Consider the following 16,004-nt stretch of genomic DNA (forward strand, 5'->3'; position numbering starts at 1 on the left):
GTGTGTGTGTGTGTGTGTGTGTGTGCTGTTATCTGTGGAGTGGCGGATGCTCTTTTGCCTGGAGAAAGCTCCTCTCAATCCACTTACTGTGGGCTCTACCATCTGTGCCTTGTACCCAACAGAAATAAAACAATTTGCTGTAGAAATGGAGTTTTATTTCATTTTACTTTATTTATTATTATAATTATTTTTAGAGCGGGTCTCACTCTGTCACTCAGGATGGAGTGCAATGGCACGATCTCAGATCACTGCAACCTCTGCTTCCTGGACTGAAGGCATCCTCCCTCCTCAGCCTCTGGAGTGGGGAGATCCCACACCTGCCTAGTTTTTGCATTGTGTCTAGATATGGGGTTTCCTCATGTTGCCCAGGCTGGTTTCCATCTCCTGGGCTCTAGTGATCAGCGCCCCTCAGCCTCCCGATGTGCTGGGTTTACAAGTGGGAAGTACTGGGCGTGGGCAGAAATGGAGATTTAGTTTTCTTTTTTTTTGAGACAGGGTCTTTCACTCTCGTCCAGGCTGGAGTGCAGTGGAGTGACCTCGGCTCACTGCAGGCTCTGCCTCCTGTCTTCACGCCATTCTCCTGCCTCGGCCTCCCGAGTAGCTGGGACTACGCGCGCCCGCCGCCACACCCAGCTGATTTTTTTGTATTTGTTTTTTCGTAGAGATGGGGTTTCGCTGTGTTAGCTAGGAAGGTCTCGATCTCCTGACCTCGTGATCCACCCGCCTCGGTCTCCGGAAGTGCTGGGATGACAGGCATCAGCCACCTCGCCCGGCCCAGAAATGGAGATTTTTGGGCAAACACATTAAAGCAAATAAACGCAAATAGACGAAAATCATTTTAACATTTTTATTTAACCCAAGAAATACAGATAGAATCAACAGCAATAGAATTTACATTGCAGTGATGAATAAGATACATGCTACAAGGCTTCATTATCTGATGCAAAATCTAGTATGTGTTTTACAGCAAACCTCAATTGGAAACTGAATGTCGATCACACAGGCTTGATGTGCGTGTCAATTTCATGAGAGTTACAATCTCGGGATAAGTCTCACATAGCCTAAGAGTCCAAACATACCTTCAAGTGTTCCAACAACTTATTCACTACTCATTCTTGGAACTGAATTTACAAACAAAAATCCCAGCCCATTCATTGCTGAATTGCATCCCATTGAAAGAATGGGTCACAGTTCCTGTTTCTAGTCACTGCTGAGTGACATTAAAGTGCCTTCCATGTTTTGGCGATGGTGAGGACAGGTGCTAGAAGCCTCTGCCCTCAACCTTGTCCACATGAGTTCTAATTTCTTTAGAACAACTATCTCAGGGTGGGAAAGATGGTTCCAAGAAGTGCCTATTGCATTGATTAGGAATCAATGAAACTCTTTCTCCCTGCGGGTTGTCCCATTTGGATTTCAACCGGCACTGTCAGAGCGTTCCACTTTCTCCACATGCTCTGCAGCGCTTGGGACGGTCAGGCATTGTCATGGTGGCTTCTCTAAGAGCTTCTCGGTTGTATTTCAAGGTGTATTTGACATACATTTCCCCGGGGAGGGATACTGAACACTTTCTGAAGTGTTTGTTTGCATCCTCTTTGAGGAAATGTCTGCTCAAGTCTCTTGCTGGGTTTTGAACAGAATCGTTTGTTTGTTCCATTGGAGTATTGACAAGTCTCCGTGTATTCTGGGTATGAGCAGTCCTTGCGTGTATAGATTTGCAAATATTTTGTGCCCCAATCTCAAGGTTGCTCTTTTATACAAATCAAGAGCATCTGAGGCAGAGCAAAGGTTCAGGTGAGAGGACGGAGCATTTCTCCACCTCTCCAGCTCGCGCAGCATCTCTCCTCCGAGGAGCAGAGACACCTGTGCAGGCAGACACCATGAAAACGCAGGCGTGCTTCATTCTGAACAGAGCATCTCTGATTGCCATCTGGTGCCTGAGGGTTCACGGCCCATCAGCCTGAGAAGAGACGTCTTCGGGCCTTGCACATTGGCCTCCATAGAACCTCGTGGCAGATTGTGGGCTCCGGACTGGGTGAGGGAGGTAGAGGTCTGAGGGCAGAGTTGGGCAGGGGCTCCAGGCCATGGAGATCCAAGTTGAATTCTTCAGGCAGAGCCTGTCTCCAGGGCCTAGGCTTGGGCATTTGGGACGAGCCCTGGGGCACAGCGGCTCTGTAGCAAGGTTTGAGGTAGAGGACACGCCGGGAAGAAGGGCCGATTCCATGCACAAGGTTTGACGGGGGTCCCATCACGGGCAGGAAGCCTTGGGGAGCCTCACTCTCTTTTACTGAAGGCGCCACGCACACATTCTCTGCTCTCTGGGCTCTCACAGATCCATTTTCAATGTCAATCTCCCAGACAGTCTCTGTGCTCGTGAACAGGAGCCAGCGGGCATGGGCAGGGTACAAGAGATCCTTCAAGGACATCAGGACTTGCTCAGGGACCACCAGGAGGAGCACACTGACGAGGCTGAGTCGCAGGGCTCCCTGTGGGTCCAGCAGCAAGACCTCCTCTCCCAGCCGCAGGTGCAGGAGCATTCCTGGTTCCAGGACCACGATGATCAGCTTCCTGTGGGGAAGCTGTGGGCCCTGGGGGAGAAAAGCCATGGGTCAGTCATTGTCCTCTGAGGGGGGGCTCAAACAGGGACAGACCAAGGCAGGAGAGCTGTCGGTAACTTCCCCAGGCATAAATTAAACCCTGCAGGGACACCCAGAATTTGCACTTTCATTGACGCCCCTTGGGAGGGTCATTTCCTGGAAGTCCCCTAGGGCCTGGAGCTCAGGCAGACCTGTCTCACCCGCGCCCACCTAGATGGAGCGACCTTACCTGGGGCAGCTCCAGGGGCTGCTGTGCAGGGTGGTGGGGACCTGGCTGTACTGGAGCTGGTTCTACACCTGTGGAGAGAGCAGAGTGTGCAGGTGAAAGCCCTTGTCATGCAGGATGCCCTTGAGGGTTAAAGGTGCCACCGTGAGAAAGACCAAATGCAGAAGAAGCCAGGTACAGGACACCCGCCCACGGAGCTGCAGGAGGAAGCTCCCGACACTCTGGACAGCACAGCTGCTCATCTCATGATGTGATGGGACACAGGCTTCCTAGCAGGAGACTCAGGATGAAAAAGAGAAGATGCCTCACCTGGCTGAGGACCCAGCTCCTCCACTTTCTGGCGTTTTGGGGCATTCGATTGCGTGCTGCTGGAGCTGTAGGACAGAGAGACACAGTCAGATTTCGGGCAGTTACCTGACGTCCAATTCCCCGAATCCCCACGAATTCACTCCACTTCCCTGCCTTTCATTCAAGGTCACGGACTCGTCATCCACTTCCTGTGAGACCTGCTCCCAATCTGTCCTAACTCCCAGCTGTTCTTGTTCTCACCCCATCTACCTGAGCTTCCCTGGGTGAAGAAAAGGCAGGGAAGGAGGGTCGGTGCCCGCAGGGAGCAGTTTACCCTTTCAGGAGCTCACGCAGGCGAGAGTTAGAAACCTCTCCTTGGGTGTGAGGACCTGGAGAAAGACGTTGAGATGCCGGAAATGTGGCACCTCTGTCTGTAGAGGTAACATAGGAACGGGGTCTTAGGATTCCAAGAAAAGCAAGAAGAGAGGAAGGAATTTGTCAGACATGATGGCACACGCCTATAATCCCAGCACTTTGGGAGGCCGAGGTAGGAGGATTGCTTGAGTCCAGGAGTTTGAGAGCAGCCTGGGCAACATGGTGAAACCTAGTCTCTACTAAAAATACAAAACATTAGTGGGGCACGGTGGTGCACGCCTGTGGTCTCACCTACTCAGGAGGCTCAGGCGGGAGGATGGCCTGAGACTCAGAGGTGGAGCCTGCAGTCAGCTAAAACCGCGCCACTGCACTCCAGTGTGGACCATCGGAGTGAGACGCTGTCTCAATAAAATAAATCAGTAAATAATACAAATATAAAAATTAAAAATTAAAAAAGGGGGAAACTGCTCTTTCTTTTTTTCCTCAGTAGATCATGAACTCCTGACATCAGGTCCTACAATCTCCCTTCTTGCAGACCACAGAGCCCATTCCCTGTGGAGCTGGTTGGGTGGATTGAAAGTGGGGCTGCCCTGAGATATGTGTGTGGTTGGGTTGTAGAAGCCTTCCCAGCACCTTGTGATGACTTAGGGGCAACTCACTTCCCTCTTGCCCCAAATTCAAAACACCCAATCTCATGGCAGGTTCATGCGTCTCCTTTCCCTTCCCCTCTCTCTCCAACACACACCCACACACCCCACAGGCAGGTCACCCTGCAGGTGTCCCCAGCACATAGCAAAGCTCACCCGCTCTCTCCCGCGTGTTCGCTCTTGGATTCCGTGCAGGAATCACTGGGGCTTCTTGGGCGCCGGGAACCTTTCATGGTGAAAACTTCCAGGGTTCTCCAAGTCAGCCAATGCCAGTGTTTGTCTGTGTCCTGCAAAGATTTCTTTTTGGTTTCTGGATCCTTTACTTAATTTGAGAGAGCGGTGTCAGCCCCAAAGCTGCTCCCGAAGACTTGCGCTGTGGAGCGACGGGGCCGTGGCCAGCCAGCGGCAGGTGCATCAGGCTCTGACAACTGAGCTCTTGGGGGAATCCTTTATACTGTCAACAGGGTGTGGAGCCAGGGGATTTGTCAGCAGGAACTGATGTGATTGGCTGTTCCCGGTATGACAATGGGAGGGGCCCTCAAGGAGGATTTAGCCATAGCTCAATCGATAGATGACCAATCAACAGAAGCTGCCTAATCCCATCAACAGGCGACCTGTTTCCTGCCCCCTCCCAACCTCTAGGTCTTGCCTAATAATGATAGACACTTGCTGTAATACCCAATTCATCTATCGCTCAAAGAGATTTTAATGTGTGCCTTTTATATTTTCATGCAATAAAAACATGTTAACTTTCACAGTGGCTGTCCTGGGGCATGTGATGTATATGAAATGAAGTGTCAAGGGAACAGAAGCGGAAGGAAATTCACAAGCATCTCCGAGCGACTCTCCTTGAATTCCTGCCATTTTTTCTAAATCAGCTGCCTTCTTTCTTCCTATCCAAGTAAGAAGGTGCTGTAGGAGTTCAATCTAAGAGCATTTGACAAATACTGCTGCGAATCTCACGATGACCCGAAGGAAACTTGGATTGGATTTCTGAATGTGCTAAGAAAGCGTGTGTGTGTGTGTGTGTGTGTGTGTGCGTTTAACCAGGATGAAGTGGCTGTTCCTGGGGTGCAGACCCTTCTTTGAATGGAGAAAGTCCATTGGTGTTAACTCATTGTGTTTTCGGTGGATATTTTCTCTTTCTATCTTTCCTTTTCTTCTTTCTTTCAGATATTTTCTCCTTCCTTCCTGCCTCCCACCCTCCCTCCATCACTTCCCTTCCTCCCTCCCTAAGTCCCTTCCCTCCCTGCCTCCCTCCGTCCCTCCCTCCGTCCCTCCGTCCCTTCCTGCCTCCCTCCCTCCATCCCTGCGTCTCTCCCTCGCTCCCTCCCTTTGTCCCTCCCTCCCTCCCTCCCTCTGTCCCTCCCTCCCTCCCTCCTTCCGCACTTCCTTTCTTCCTCCCTTCCCCTTCCCTGCTTCCTTACTTCCTTCCTTCCCTCCTCCCTCCCTTCCTTCCTTCCTTCCTTCCTTCCATCTGGGGTGTAAAAACAATTGGTGAATAGGAGAATTATGGAATAACTGCCTCAGACATTTATGCAGTTCTCATCTCATTCTGCACACACAGAAGACCGTCTTGGCCTCATCTCCTTGATTTTCAAAATGGACATTCTAAAATCCAGGAGACTGGATGTATCATTTCTAGGCCAAATCGTGAAAGAAAACGTGCAAGAGTTTCATGTGGTCTTCATCTCTGTGATCAGAATTGAGGAAGGCAGGAGTTTTAGATGGTGCATCACCAAGATCGTGGTGATTCCATTATCACTACCCTTGTAACCTGTGACCACCTGTAATCGTTATGAGATATCCAATCCGAGATAGGTGTTAATATTTACTGTATTAATATCTTGGGCTAGGAGTGATGGCTAATGCCTGTGATCCCAGTACTTTGGGAGGCAAAGGCAGGAGGCTGGCTTGAGCCCAAGGGCCCAGGAGGTAGAGACCAGCCAGGACAACGTAGCGAGTCCCCACCTCTACAAAAAATTTAAAAATCAGCCAAGTGTGGTGGTAAGTGCCTGTAGTCGCAGGTATTTCAGAAGGTGAAGTGGGAGGATCGCTTGAGCCTGGGATGTCAAGGCTGCAGAGAGCCGAGATCGTGCCACTCAACTTCAGCCTGGGCAACAGAGCAAGCCCGTGTCTCAAAAAGAAAAGGTTTTTTCCTTTAGGCTTAAATTTTAACCCTCAAACCTCCAATGTGAAGGTATTAGCAGGTGGGGCCATTGGGAGATGATGAGATTATGAAGGTGGAGCCCTCGTAGATGGGATTAGTGCCCTTCTGAAAGTGACAGAAGAGAGCTCGCCAGCACCTTCCATGAGAGGAGACAGGGAGGATATGACAGTCTCCAACCTGGAAGAGGGTCCTCACCAGACCCAGATAATGCTGGCACCCTCATCTTGGACTTCCAGCCTCCAGAACTGTGATAAACACATGTCCGTTCTTAAAAAGAAAATGTGTGGAAAGCAATGTTAATGTTCCCAATCGCTTTTAGTACATTCTTTCCTTAACTATATCTTAATACATAGTTGTGTTGAATGGCCTAGTTTGTAATGTTAGAATATTCATGTTAGTGAATTAATAAATACATCAGTAAAGAATACTGTCCAGGGTGGAATGGTCGTTCACCCCTGTAATCCCAGCACATTGGGAGGCCAAGGGGGCCAGTCATCTGAAGTCGGGAGTTCAAGATCAGCCTGACCAACATGGAGAAACCCTGACTCTACTAAAAATACAAATCAGCCTGTCATAGTGGCACGTGCCTTTAATCCCAGCTACTCGGGAGGCTGAGGCAGGAGAATCACTTGAACCTGGGAGGCAGAGGTTGTGGTGAGCTGAGATCGCGCCATTGCACTCCAGCCTGGGCAACAAAAGCTAAACTCTATCTCAAAAAATTAAAGAAAAAAAAAAAAAGAATGCTGTTTGTTGACCATTTGATCGGCTAGTGTTGGTGCTTCCTGGTGGGCCAGGAGAGCCCTGCCCCACCCCCCACCCATTCCAGTAGACATGGCATAAGAGTGATTCTCACTTTTTCTCTAGCCTCTTTATTTATTGGCTGAAATGATTTTTTTTTATGTGTCTTACTAATGTTTCCATAGTACAAAATGAATTGACTTTTACAGTGACTCTTTTGGGGATTGTTACCCAGAATTTGTTTGAACTCCTAAAAAATGGAAGTATGCCGAGCACAATGGCACATGCCTGTAATCCCAGCACTCTGGGAGGTCGAGGCGGGCGGATCACCAGATGTCAGGAGTTGAAGAGCAGCTTGACCAATGTGGTGAAACCCCAACTCTACTGAAAATATAAAAATTAGCCAAGTATGGTGGGGTGCACCTGTAGACCCAGCTACTTGGGAGGCTGAGACACGAGAATTGCTTGAACCTGGGAGGCGGAAGTTGTAGTGAGATGAGCTGAGATGGTCCCATTGCACTCCAGCCTGGATGACAGAGGGAGATTGTGTCTCAAAAAAAAAAAGGGGGCAGCATATGAGATGTTGTGAGAGAGTTTCTATTTGTGACTCCCCTATAATAGTCCAAAGAGACCACCTCTGGGGATCTATTCACAAAAGACTCCTTAGAAGTGCAAACTCATGCATTTGAGAAACGCTGGGGGAAATCTGAAGATGACCTGTGGTGGGGGTATAAATGGACTCGTAGATGTCTTTTGTGATTGTTTGAGTGTGTGTGTGTGTGTGTGTGTGTGTGTGTGTGTGTGTGCTGTTATCTGTGGAGTGGCGGATGCTCTTTTGCCTGGAGAAAGCTCCTCTCAATCCACTTACTGTGGGCTCTACCATCTGTGCCTTGTACCCAACAGAAATAAAACAATTTGCTGTAGAAATGGAGTTTTATTTCATTTTACTTTATTTATTATTATAATTATTTTTAGAGCGGGTCTCACTCTGTCACTCAGGATGGAGTGCAATGGCACGATCTCAGATCACTGCAACCTCTGCTTCCTGGACTGAAGGCATCCTCCCTCCTCAGCCTCTGGAGTGGGGAGATCCCACACCTGCCTAGTTTTTGCATTGTGTCTAGATATGGGGTTTCCTCATGTTGCCCAGGCTGGTTTCCATCTCCTGGGCTCTAGTGATCAGCGCCCCTCAGCCTCCCGATGTGCTGGGTTTACAAGTGGGAAGTACTGGGCGTGGGCAGAAATGGAGATTTAGTTTTCTTTTTTTTTGAGACAGGGTCTTTCACTCTCGTCCAGGCTGGAGTGCAGTGGAGTGACCTCGGCTCACTGCAGGCTCTGCCTCCTGTCTTCACGCCATTCTCCTGCCTCGGCCTCCCGAGTAGCTGGGACTACGCGCGCCCGCCGCCACACCCAGCTGATTTTTTTGTATTTGTTTTTTCGTAGAGATGGGGTTTCGCTGTGTTAGCTAGGAAGGTCTCGATCTCCTGACCTCGTGATCCACCCGCCTCGGTCTCCGGAAGTGCTGGGATGACAGGCATCAGCCACCTCGCCCGGCCCAGAAATGGAGATTTTTGGGCAAACACATTAAAGCAAATAAACGCAAATAGACGAAAATCATTTTAACATTTTTATTTAACCCAAGAAATACAGATAGAATCAACAGCAATAGAATTTACATTGCAGTGATGAATAAGATACATGCTACAAGGCTTCATTATCTGATGCAAAATCTAGTATGTGTTTTACAGCAAACCTCAATTGGAAACTGAATGTCGATCACACAGGCTTGATGTGCGTGTCAATTTCATGAGAGTTACAATCTCGGGATAAGTCTCACATAGCCTAAGAGTCCAAACATACCTTCAAGTGTTCCAACAACTTATTCACTACTCATTCTTGGAACTGAATTTACAAACAAAAATCCCAGCCCATTCATTGCTGAATTGCATCCCATTGAAAGAATGGGTCACAGTTCCTGTTTCTAGTCACTGCTGAGTGACATTAAAGTGCCTTCCATGTTTTGGCGATGGTGAGGACAGGTGCTAGAAGCCTCTGCCCTCAACCTTGTCCACATGAGTTCTAATTTCTTTAGAACAACTATCTCAGGGTGGGAAAGATGGTTCCAAGAAGTGCCTATTGCATTGATTAGGAATCAATGAAACTCTTTCTCCCTGCGGGTTGTCCCATTTGGATTTCAACCGGCACTGTCAGAGCGTTCCACTTTCTCCACATGCTCTGCAGCGCTTGGGACGGTCAGGCATTGTCATGGTGGCTTCTCTAAGAGCTTCTCGGTTGTATTTCAAGGTGTATTTGACATACATTTCCCCGGGGAGGGATACTGAACACTTTCTGAAGTGTTTGTTTGCATCCTCTTTGAGGAAATGTCTGCTCAAGTCTCTTGCTGGGTTTTGAACAGAATCGTTTGTTTGTTCCATTGGAGTATTGACAAGTCTCCGTGTATTCTGGGTATGAGCAGTCCTTGCGTGTATAGATTTGCAAATATTTTGTGCCCCAATCTCAAGGTTGCTCTTTTATACAAATCAAGAGCATCTGAGGCAGAGCAAAGGTTCAGGTGAGAGGACGGAGCATTTCTCCACCTCTCCAGCTCGCGCAGCATCTCTCCTCCGAGGAGCAGAGACACCTGTGCAGGCAGACACCATGAAAACGCAGGCGTGCTTCATTCTGAACAGAGCATCTCTGATTGCCATCTGGTGCCTGAGGGTTCACGGCCCATCAGCCTGAGAAGAGACGTCTTCGGGCCTTGCACATTGGCCTCCATAGAACCTCGTGGCAGATTGTGGGCTCCGGACTGGGTGAGGGAGGTAGAGGTCTGAGGGCAGAGTTGGGCAGGGGCTCCAGGCCATGGAGATCCAAGTTGAATTCTTCAGGCAGAGCCTGTCTCCAGGGCCTAGGCTTGGGCATTTGGGACGAGCCCTGGGGCACAGCGGCTCTGTAGCAAGGTTTGAGGTAGAGGACACGCCGGGAAGAAGGGCCGATTCCATGCACAAGGTTTGACGGGGGTCCCATCACGGGCAGGAAGCCTTGGGGAGCCTCACTCTCTTTTACTGAAGGCGCCACGCACACATTCTCTGCTCTCTGGGCTCTCACAGATCCATTTTCAATGTCAATCTCCCAGACAGTCTCTGTGCTCGTGAACAGGAGCCAGCGGGCATGGGCAGGGTACAAGAGATCCTTCAAGGACATCAGGACTTGCTCAGGGACCACCAGGAGGAGCACACTGACGAGGCTGAGTCGCAGGGCTCCCTGTGGGTCCAGCAGCAAGACCTCCTCTCCCAGCCGCAGGTGCAGGAGCATTCCTGGTTCCAGGACCACGATGATCAGCTTCCTGTGGGGAAGCTGTGGGCCCTGGGGGAGAAAAGCCATGGGTCAGTCATTGTCCTCTGAGGGGGGGCTCAAACAGGGACAGACCAAGGCAGGAGAGCTGTCGGTAACTTCCCCAGGCATAAATTAAACCCTGCAGGGACACCCAGAATTTGCACTTTCATTGACGCCCCTTGGGAGGGTCATTTCCTGGAAGTCCCCTAGGGCCTGGAGCTCAGGCAGACCTGTCTCACCCGCGCCCACCTAGATGGAGCGACCTTACCTGGGGCAGCTCCAGGGGCTGCTGTGCAGGGTGGTGGGGACCTGGCTGTACTGGAGCTGGTTCTACACCTGTGGAGAGAGCAGAGTGTGCAGGTGAAAGCCCTTGTCATGCAGGATGCCCTTGAGGGTTAAAGGTGCCACCGTGAGAAAGACCAAATGCAGAAGAAGCCAGGTACAGGACACCCGCCCACGGAGCTGCAGGAGGAAGCTCCCGACACTCTGGACAGCACAGCTGCTCATCTCATGATGTGATGGGACACAGGCTTCCTAGCAGGAGACTCAGGATGAAAAAGAGAAGATGCCTCACCTGGCTGAGGACCCAGCTCCTCCACTTTCTGGCGTTTTGGGGCATTCGATTGCGTGCTGCTGGAGCTGTAGGACAGAGAGACACAGTCAGATTTCGGGCAGTTACCTGACGTCCAATTCCCCGAATCCCCACGAATTCACTCCACTTCCCTGCCTTTCATTCAAGGTCACGGACTCGTCATCCACTTCCTGTGAGACCTGCTCCCAATCTGTCCTAACTCCCAGCTGTTCTTGTTCTCACCCCATCTACCTGAGCTTCCCTGGGTGAAGAAAAGGCAGGGAAGGAGGGTCGGTGCCCGCAGGGAGCAGTTTACCCTTTCAGGAGCTCACGCAGGCGAGAGTTAGAAACCTCTCCTTGGGTGTGAGGACCTGGAGAAAGACGTTGAGATGCCGGAAATGTGGCACCTCTGTCTGTAGAGGTAACATAGGAACGGGGTCTTAGGATTCCAAGAAAAGCAAGAAGAGAGGAAGGAATTTGTCAGACATGATGGCACACGCCTATAATCCCAGCACTTTGGGAGGCCGAGGTAGGAGGATTGCTTGAGTCCAGGAGTTTGAGAGCAGCCTGGGCAACATGGTGAAACCTAGTCTCTACTAAAAATACAAAACATTAGTGGGGCACGGTGGTGCACGCCTGTGGTCTCACCTACTCAGGAGGCTCAGGCGGGAGGATGGCCTGAGACTCAGAGGTGGAGCCTGCAGTCAGCTAAAACCGCGCCACTGCACTCCAGTGTGGACCATCGGAGTGAGACGCTGTCTCAATAAAATAAATCAGTAAATAATACAAATATAAAAATTAAAAATTAAAAAAGGGGGAAACTGCTCTTTCTTTTTTTCCTCAGTAGATCATGAACTCCTGACATCAGGTCCTACAATCTCCCTTCTTGCAGACCACAGAGCCCATTCCCTGTGGAGCTGGTTGGGTGGATTGAAAGTGGGGCTGCCCTGAGATATGTGTGTGGTTGGGTTGTAGAAGCCTTCCCAGCACCTTGTGATGACTTAGGGGCAACTCACTTCCCTCTTGCCCCAAATTCAAAACACCCAATCTCATGGCAGGTTCATGCGTCTCCTTTCCCTTCCCCTCTCTCTCCAACACACACCCACACACCCCACAGGCAGGTCACCCTGCAGGTGTCCCCAGCACATAGCAAAGCTCACCCGCTCTCTCCCGCGTGTTCGCTCTTGGATTCCGTGCAGGAATCACTGGGGCTTCTTGGGCGCCGGGAACCTTTCATGGTGAAAACTTCCAGGGTTCTCCAAGTCAGCCAATGCCAGTGTTTGTCTGTGTCCTGCAAAGATTTCTTTTTGGTTTCTGGATCCTTTACTTAATTTGAGAGAGCGGTGTCAGCCCCAAAGCTGCTCCCGAAGACTTGCGCTGTGGAGCGACGGGGCCGTGGCCAGCCAGCGGCAGGTGCATCAGGCTCTGACAACTGAGCTCTTGGGGGAATCCTTTATACTGTCAACAGGGTGTGGAGCCAGGGGATTTGTCAGCAGGAACTGATGTGATTGGCTGTTCCCGGTATGACAATGGGAGGGGCCCTCAAGGAGGATTTAGCCATAGCTCAATCGATAGATGACCAATCAACAGAAGCTGCCTAATCCCATCAACAGGCGACCTGTTTCCTGCCCCCTCCCAACCTCTAGGTCTTGCCTAATAATGATAGACACTTGCTGTAATACCCAATTCATCTATCGCTCAAAGAGATTTTAATGTGTGCCTTTTATATTTTCATGCAATAAAAACATGTTAACTTTCACAGTGGCTGTCCTGGGGCATGTGATGTATATGAAATGAAGTGTCAAGGGAACAGAAGCGGAAGGAAATTCACAAGCATCTCCGAGCGACTCTCCTTGAATTCCTGCCATTTTTTCTAAATCAGCTGCCTTCTTTCTTCCTATCCAAGTAAGAAGGTGCTGTAGGAGTTCAATCTAAGAGCATTTGACAAATACTGCTGCGAATCTCACGATGACCCGAAGGAAACTTGGATTGGATTTCTGAATGTGCTAAGAAAGCGTGTGTGTGTGTGTGTGTGTGTGTGTGCGTTTAACCAGGATGAAGTGGCTGTTCCTGGGGTGCAGACCCTTCTTTGAATGGAGAAAGTCCATTGGTGTTAACTCATTGTGTTTTCGGTGGATATTTTCTCTTTCTATCTTTCCTTTTCTTCTTTCTTTCAGATATTTTCTCCTTCCTTCCTGCCTCCCACCCTCCCTCCATCACTTCCCTTCCTCCCTCCCTAAGTCCCTTCCCTCCCTGCCTCCCTCCGTCCCTCCCTCCGTCCCTCCGTCCCTTCCTGCCTCCCTCCCTCCATCCCTGCGTCTCTCCCTCGCTCCCTCCCTTTGTCCCTCCCTCCCTCCCTCCCTCTGTCCCTCCCTCCCTCCCTCCTTCCGCACTTCCTTTCTTCCTCCCTTCCCCTTCCCTGCTTCCTTACTTCCTTCCTTCCCTCCTCCCTCCCTTCCTTCCTTCCTTCCTTCCTTCCATCTGGGGTGTAAAAACAATTGGTGAATAGGAGAATTATGGAATAACTGCCTCAGACATTTATGCAGTTCTCATCTCATTCTGCACACACAGAAGACCGTCTTGGCCTCATCTCCTTGATTTTCAAAATGGACATTCTAAAATCCAGGAGACTGGATGTATCATTTCTAGGCCAAATCGTGAAAGAAAATGTGCAAGAGTTTCATGTGGTCTTCATCTCTGTGATCAGAATTGAGGAAGGCAGGAGTTTTAGATGGTGCATCACCAAGATCGTGGTGATTCCATTATCACTACCCTTGTAACCTGTGACCACCTGTAATCGTTATGAGATATCCAATCCGAGATAGGTGTTAATATTTACTGTATTAATATCTTGGGCTAGGAGTGATGGCTAATGCCTGTGATCCCAGTACTTTGGGAGGCAAAGGCAGGAGGCTGGCTTGAGCCCAAGGGCCCAGGAGGTAGAGACCAGCCAGGACAACGTAGCGAGTCCCCACCTCTACAAAAAATTTAAAAATCAGCCAAGTGTGGTGGTAAGTGCCTGTAGTCGCAGGTATTTCAGAAGGTGAAGTGGGAGGATCGCTTGAGCCTGGGATGTCAAGGCTGCAGAGAGCCGAGATCGTGCCACTCAACTTCAGCCTGGGCAACAGAGCAAGCCCGTGTCTCAAAAAGAAAAGGTTTTTTCCTTTAGGCTTAAATTTTAACCCTCAAACCTCCAATGTGAAGGTATTAGCAGGTGGGGCCATTGGGAGATGATGAGATTATGAAGGTGGAGCCCTCGTAGATGGGATTAGTGCCCTTCTGAAAGTGACAGAAGAGAGCTCGCCAGCACCTTCCATGAGAGGAGACAGGGAGGATATGACAGTCTCCAACCTGGAAGAGGGTCCTCACCAGACCCAGATAATGCTGGCACCCTCATCTTGGACTTCCAGCCTCCAGAACTGTGATAAACACATGTCCGTTCTTAAAAAGAAAATGTGTGGAAAGCAATGTTAATGTTCCCAATCGCTTTTAGTACATTCTTTCCTTAACTATATCTTAATACATAGTTGTGTTGAATGGCCTAGTTTGTAATGTTAGAATATTCATGTTAGTGAATTAATAAATACATCAGTAAAGAATACTGTCCAGGGTGGAATGGTCGTTCACCCCTGTAATCCCAGCACATTGGGAGGCCAAGGGGGCCAGTCATCTGAAGTCGGGAGTTCAAGATCAGCCTGACCAACATGGAGAAACCCTGACTCTACTAAAAATACAAATCAGCCTGTCATAGTGGCACGTGCCTTTAATCCCAGCTACTCGGGAGGCTGAGGCAGGAGAATCACTTGAACCTGGGAGGCAGAGGTTGTGGTGAGCTGAGATCGCGCCATTGCACTCCAGCCTGGGCAACAAAAGCTAAACTCTATCTCAAAAAATTAAAGAAAAAAAAAAAAAGAATGCTGTTTGTTGACCATTTGATCGGCTAGTGTTGGTGCTTCCTGGTGGGCCAGGAGAGCCCTGCCCCACCCCCCACCCATTCCAGTAGACATGGCATAAGAGTGATTCTCACTTTTTCTCTAGCCTCTTTATTTATTGGCTGAAATGATTTTTTTTTATGTGTCTTACTAATGTTTCCATAGTACAAAATGAATTGACTTTTACAGTGACTCTTTTGGGGATTGTTACCCAGAATTTGTTTGAACTCCTAAAAAATGGAAGTATGCCGAGCACAATGGCACATGCCTGTAATCCCAGCACTCTGGGAGGTCGAGGCGGGCGGATCACCAGATGTCAGGAGTTGAAGAGCAGCTTGACCAATGTGGTGAAACCCCAACTCTACTGAAAATATAAAAATTAGCCAAGTATGGTGGGGTGCACCTGTAGACCCAGCTACTTGGGAGGCTGAGACACGAGAATTGCTTGAACCTGGGAGGCGGAAGTTGTAGTGAGATGAGCTGAGATGGTCCCATTGCACTCCAGCCTGGATGACAGAGGGAGATTGTGTCTCAAAAAAAAAAAGGGGGCAGCATATGAGATGTTGTGAGAGAGTTTCTATTTGTGACTCCCCTATAATAGTCCAAAGAGACCACCTCTGGGGATCTATTCACAAAAGACTCCTTAGAAGTGCAAACTCATGCATTTGAGAAACGCTGGGGGAAATCTGAAGATGACCTGTGGTGGGGGTATAAATGGACTCGTAGATGTCTTTTGTGATTGTTTGAGTGTGTGTGTGTGTGTGTGTGTGTGTGTGTGTGTGTGTGCTGTTATCTGTGGAGTGGCGGATGCTCTTTTGCCTGGAGAAAGCTCCTCTCAATCCACTTACTGTGGGCTCTACCATCTGTGCCTTGTACCCAACAGAAATAAAACAATTTGCTGTAGAAATGGAGTTTTATTTCATTTTACTTTATTTATTATTATAATTATTTTTAGAGCGGGTCTCACTCTGTCACTCAGGATGGAGTGCAATGGCACGATCTCAGATCACTGCAACCTCTGCTTCCTGGACTGAAGGCATCCTCCCTCCTCAGCCTCTGGAGTGGGGAGATCCCACACCTGCCTAGTTTTTGCATTGTGTCTAGATATGGGGTTTCCTCATGTTGCC

The 16,004-nt window shown here is 49.4% G+C and overlaps 2 protein-coding genes across 2 annotated transcripts; both read right to left on the reverse strand.

Annotated features, from left to right (window-relative positions):
• Positions 1–833: 833 nt before the first annotated feature.
• LOC134732115 (proline-rich protein 23D1-like) lies at positions 834–4,556 on the reverse strand. Its single transcript, XM_063614853.1, has 4 exons — positions 4,287–4,556; positions 3,130–3,194; positions 2,824–2,891; positions 834–2,585 (listed from the first exon to the last, which is right to left on the reverse strand). The coding sequence occupies exons 1-4, from the start codon at positions 4,361–4,363 to the stop codon at positions 1,953–1,955; spliced, it is 843 nt and encodes a 280-aa protein (XP_063470923.1). The 5' UTR covers positions 4,364–4,556; the 3' UTR covers positions 834–1,952.
• Positions 4,557–8,652: 4,096 nt separating this feature from the next.
• LOC134732116 (proline-rich protein 23D1-like) lies at positions 8,653–12,375 on the reverse strand. Its single transcript, XM_063614854.1, has 4 exons — positions 12,106–12,375; positions 10,949–11,013; positions 10,643–10,710; positions 8,653–10,404 (listed from the first exon to the last, which is right to left on the reverse strand). Exons 1-4 carry the CDS (start codon positions 12,180–12,182, stop codon positions 9,772–9,774), a joined length of 843 nt encoding a protein of 280 aa, XP_063470924.1. The 5' UTR covers positions 12,183–12,375; the 3' UTR covers positions 8,653–9,771.
• Between the last annotated feature and the right edge of the window lie 3,629 nt (positions 12,376–16,004).

Source organism: Symphalangus syndactylus, chromosome 13 (genome assembly GCF_028878055.3).
Source record: "Symphalangus syndactylus isolate Jambi chromosome 13, NHGRI_mSymSyn1-v2.1_pri, whole genome shotgun sequence".
Classification (NCBI taxonomy): Eukaryota; Metazoa; Chordata; class Mammalia; order Primates; family Hylobatidae; genus Symphalangus; species Symphalangus syndactylus.

Bases quoted from the DNA above. Each gene is read 5' to 3' on its own strand.
- LOC134732115 (XM_063614853.1), bottom strand. From the start codon at position 4,363: ATGAAAGGTTCCCGGCGCCCAAGAAGCCCCAGTGATTCCTGCACGGAA. The intron at 3,195-4,286 runs GTGAGCTTTGCT...TCTGTCCTACAG, and splicing joins GAACACGCGGGAGAGAGCGG to CTCCAGCAGCACGCAATCGA. The intron at 2,586-2,823 runs GTAAGGTCGCTC...TTTCTCCCCCAG, and splicing joins AGCCCCTGGAGCTGCCCCAG to GGCCCACAGCTTCCCCACAG.
- LOC134732116 (XM_063614854.1), bottom strand. From the start codon at position 12,182: ATGAAAGGTTCCCGGCGCCCAAGAAGCCCCAGTGATTCCTGCACGGAA. The intron at 11,014-12,105 runs GTGAGCTTTGCT...TCTGTCCTACAG, and splicing joins GAACACGCGGGAGAGAGCGG to CTCCAGCAGCACGCAATCGA. The intron at 10,405-10,642 runs GTAAGGTCGCTC...TTTCTCCCCCAG, and splicing joins AGCCCCTGGAGCTGCCCCAG to GGCCCACAGCTTCCCCACAG.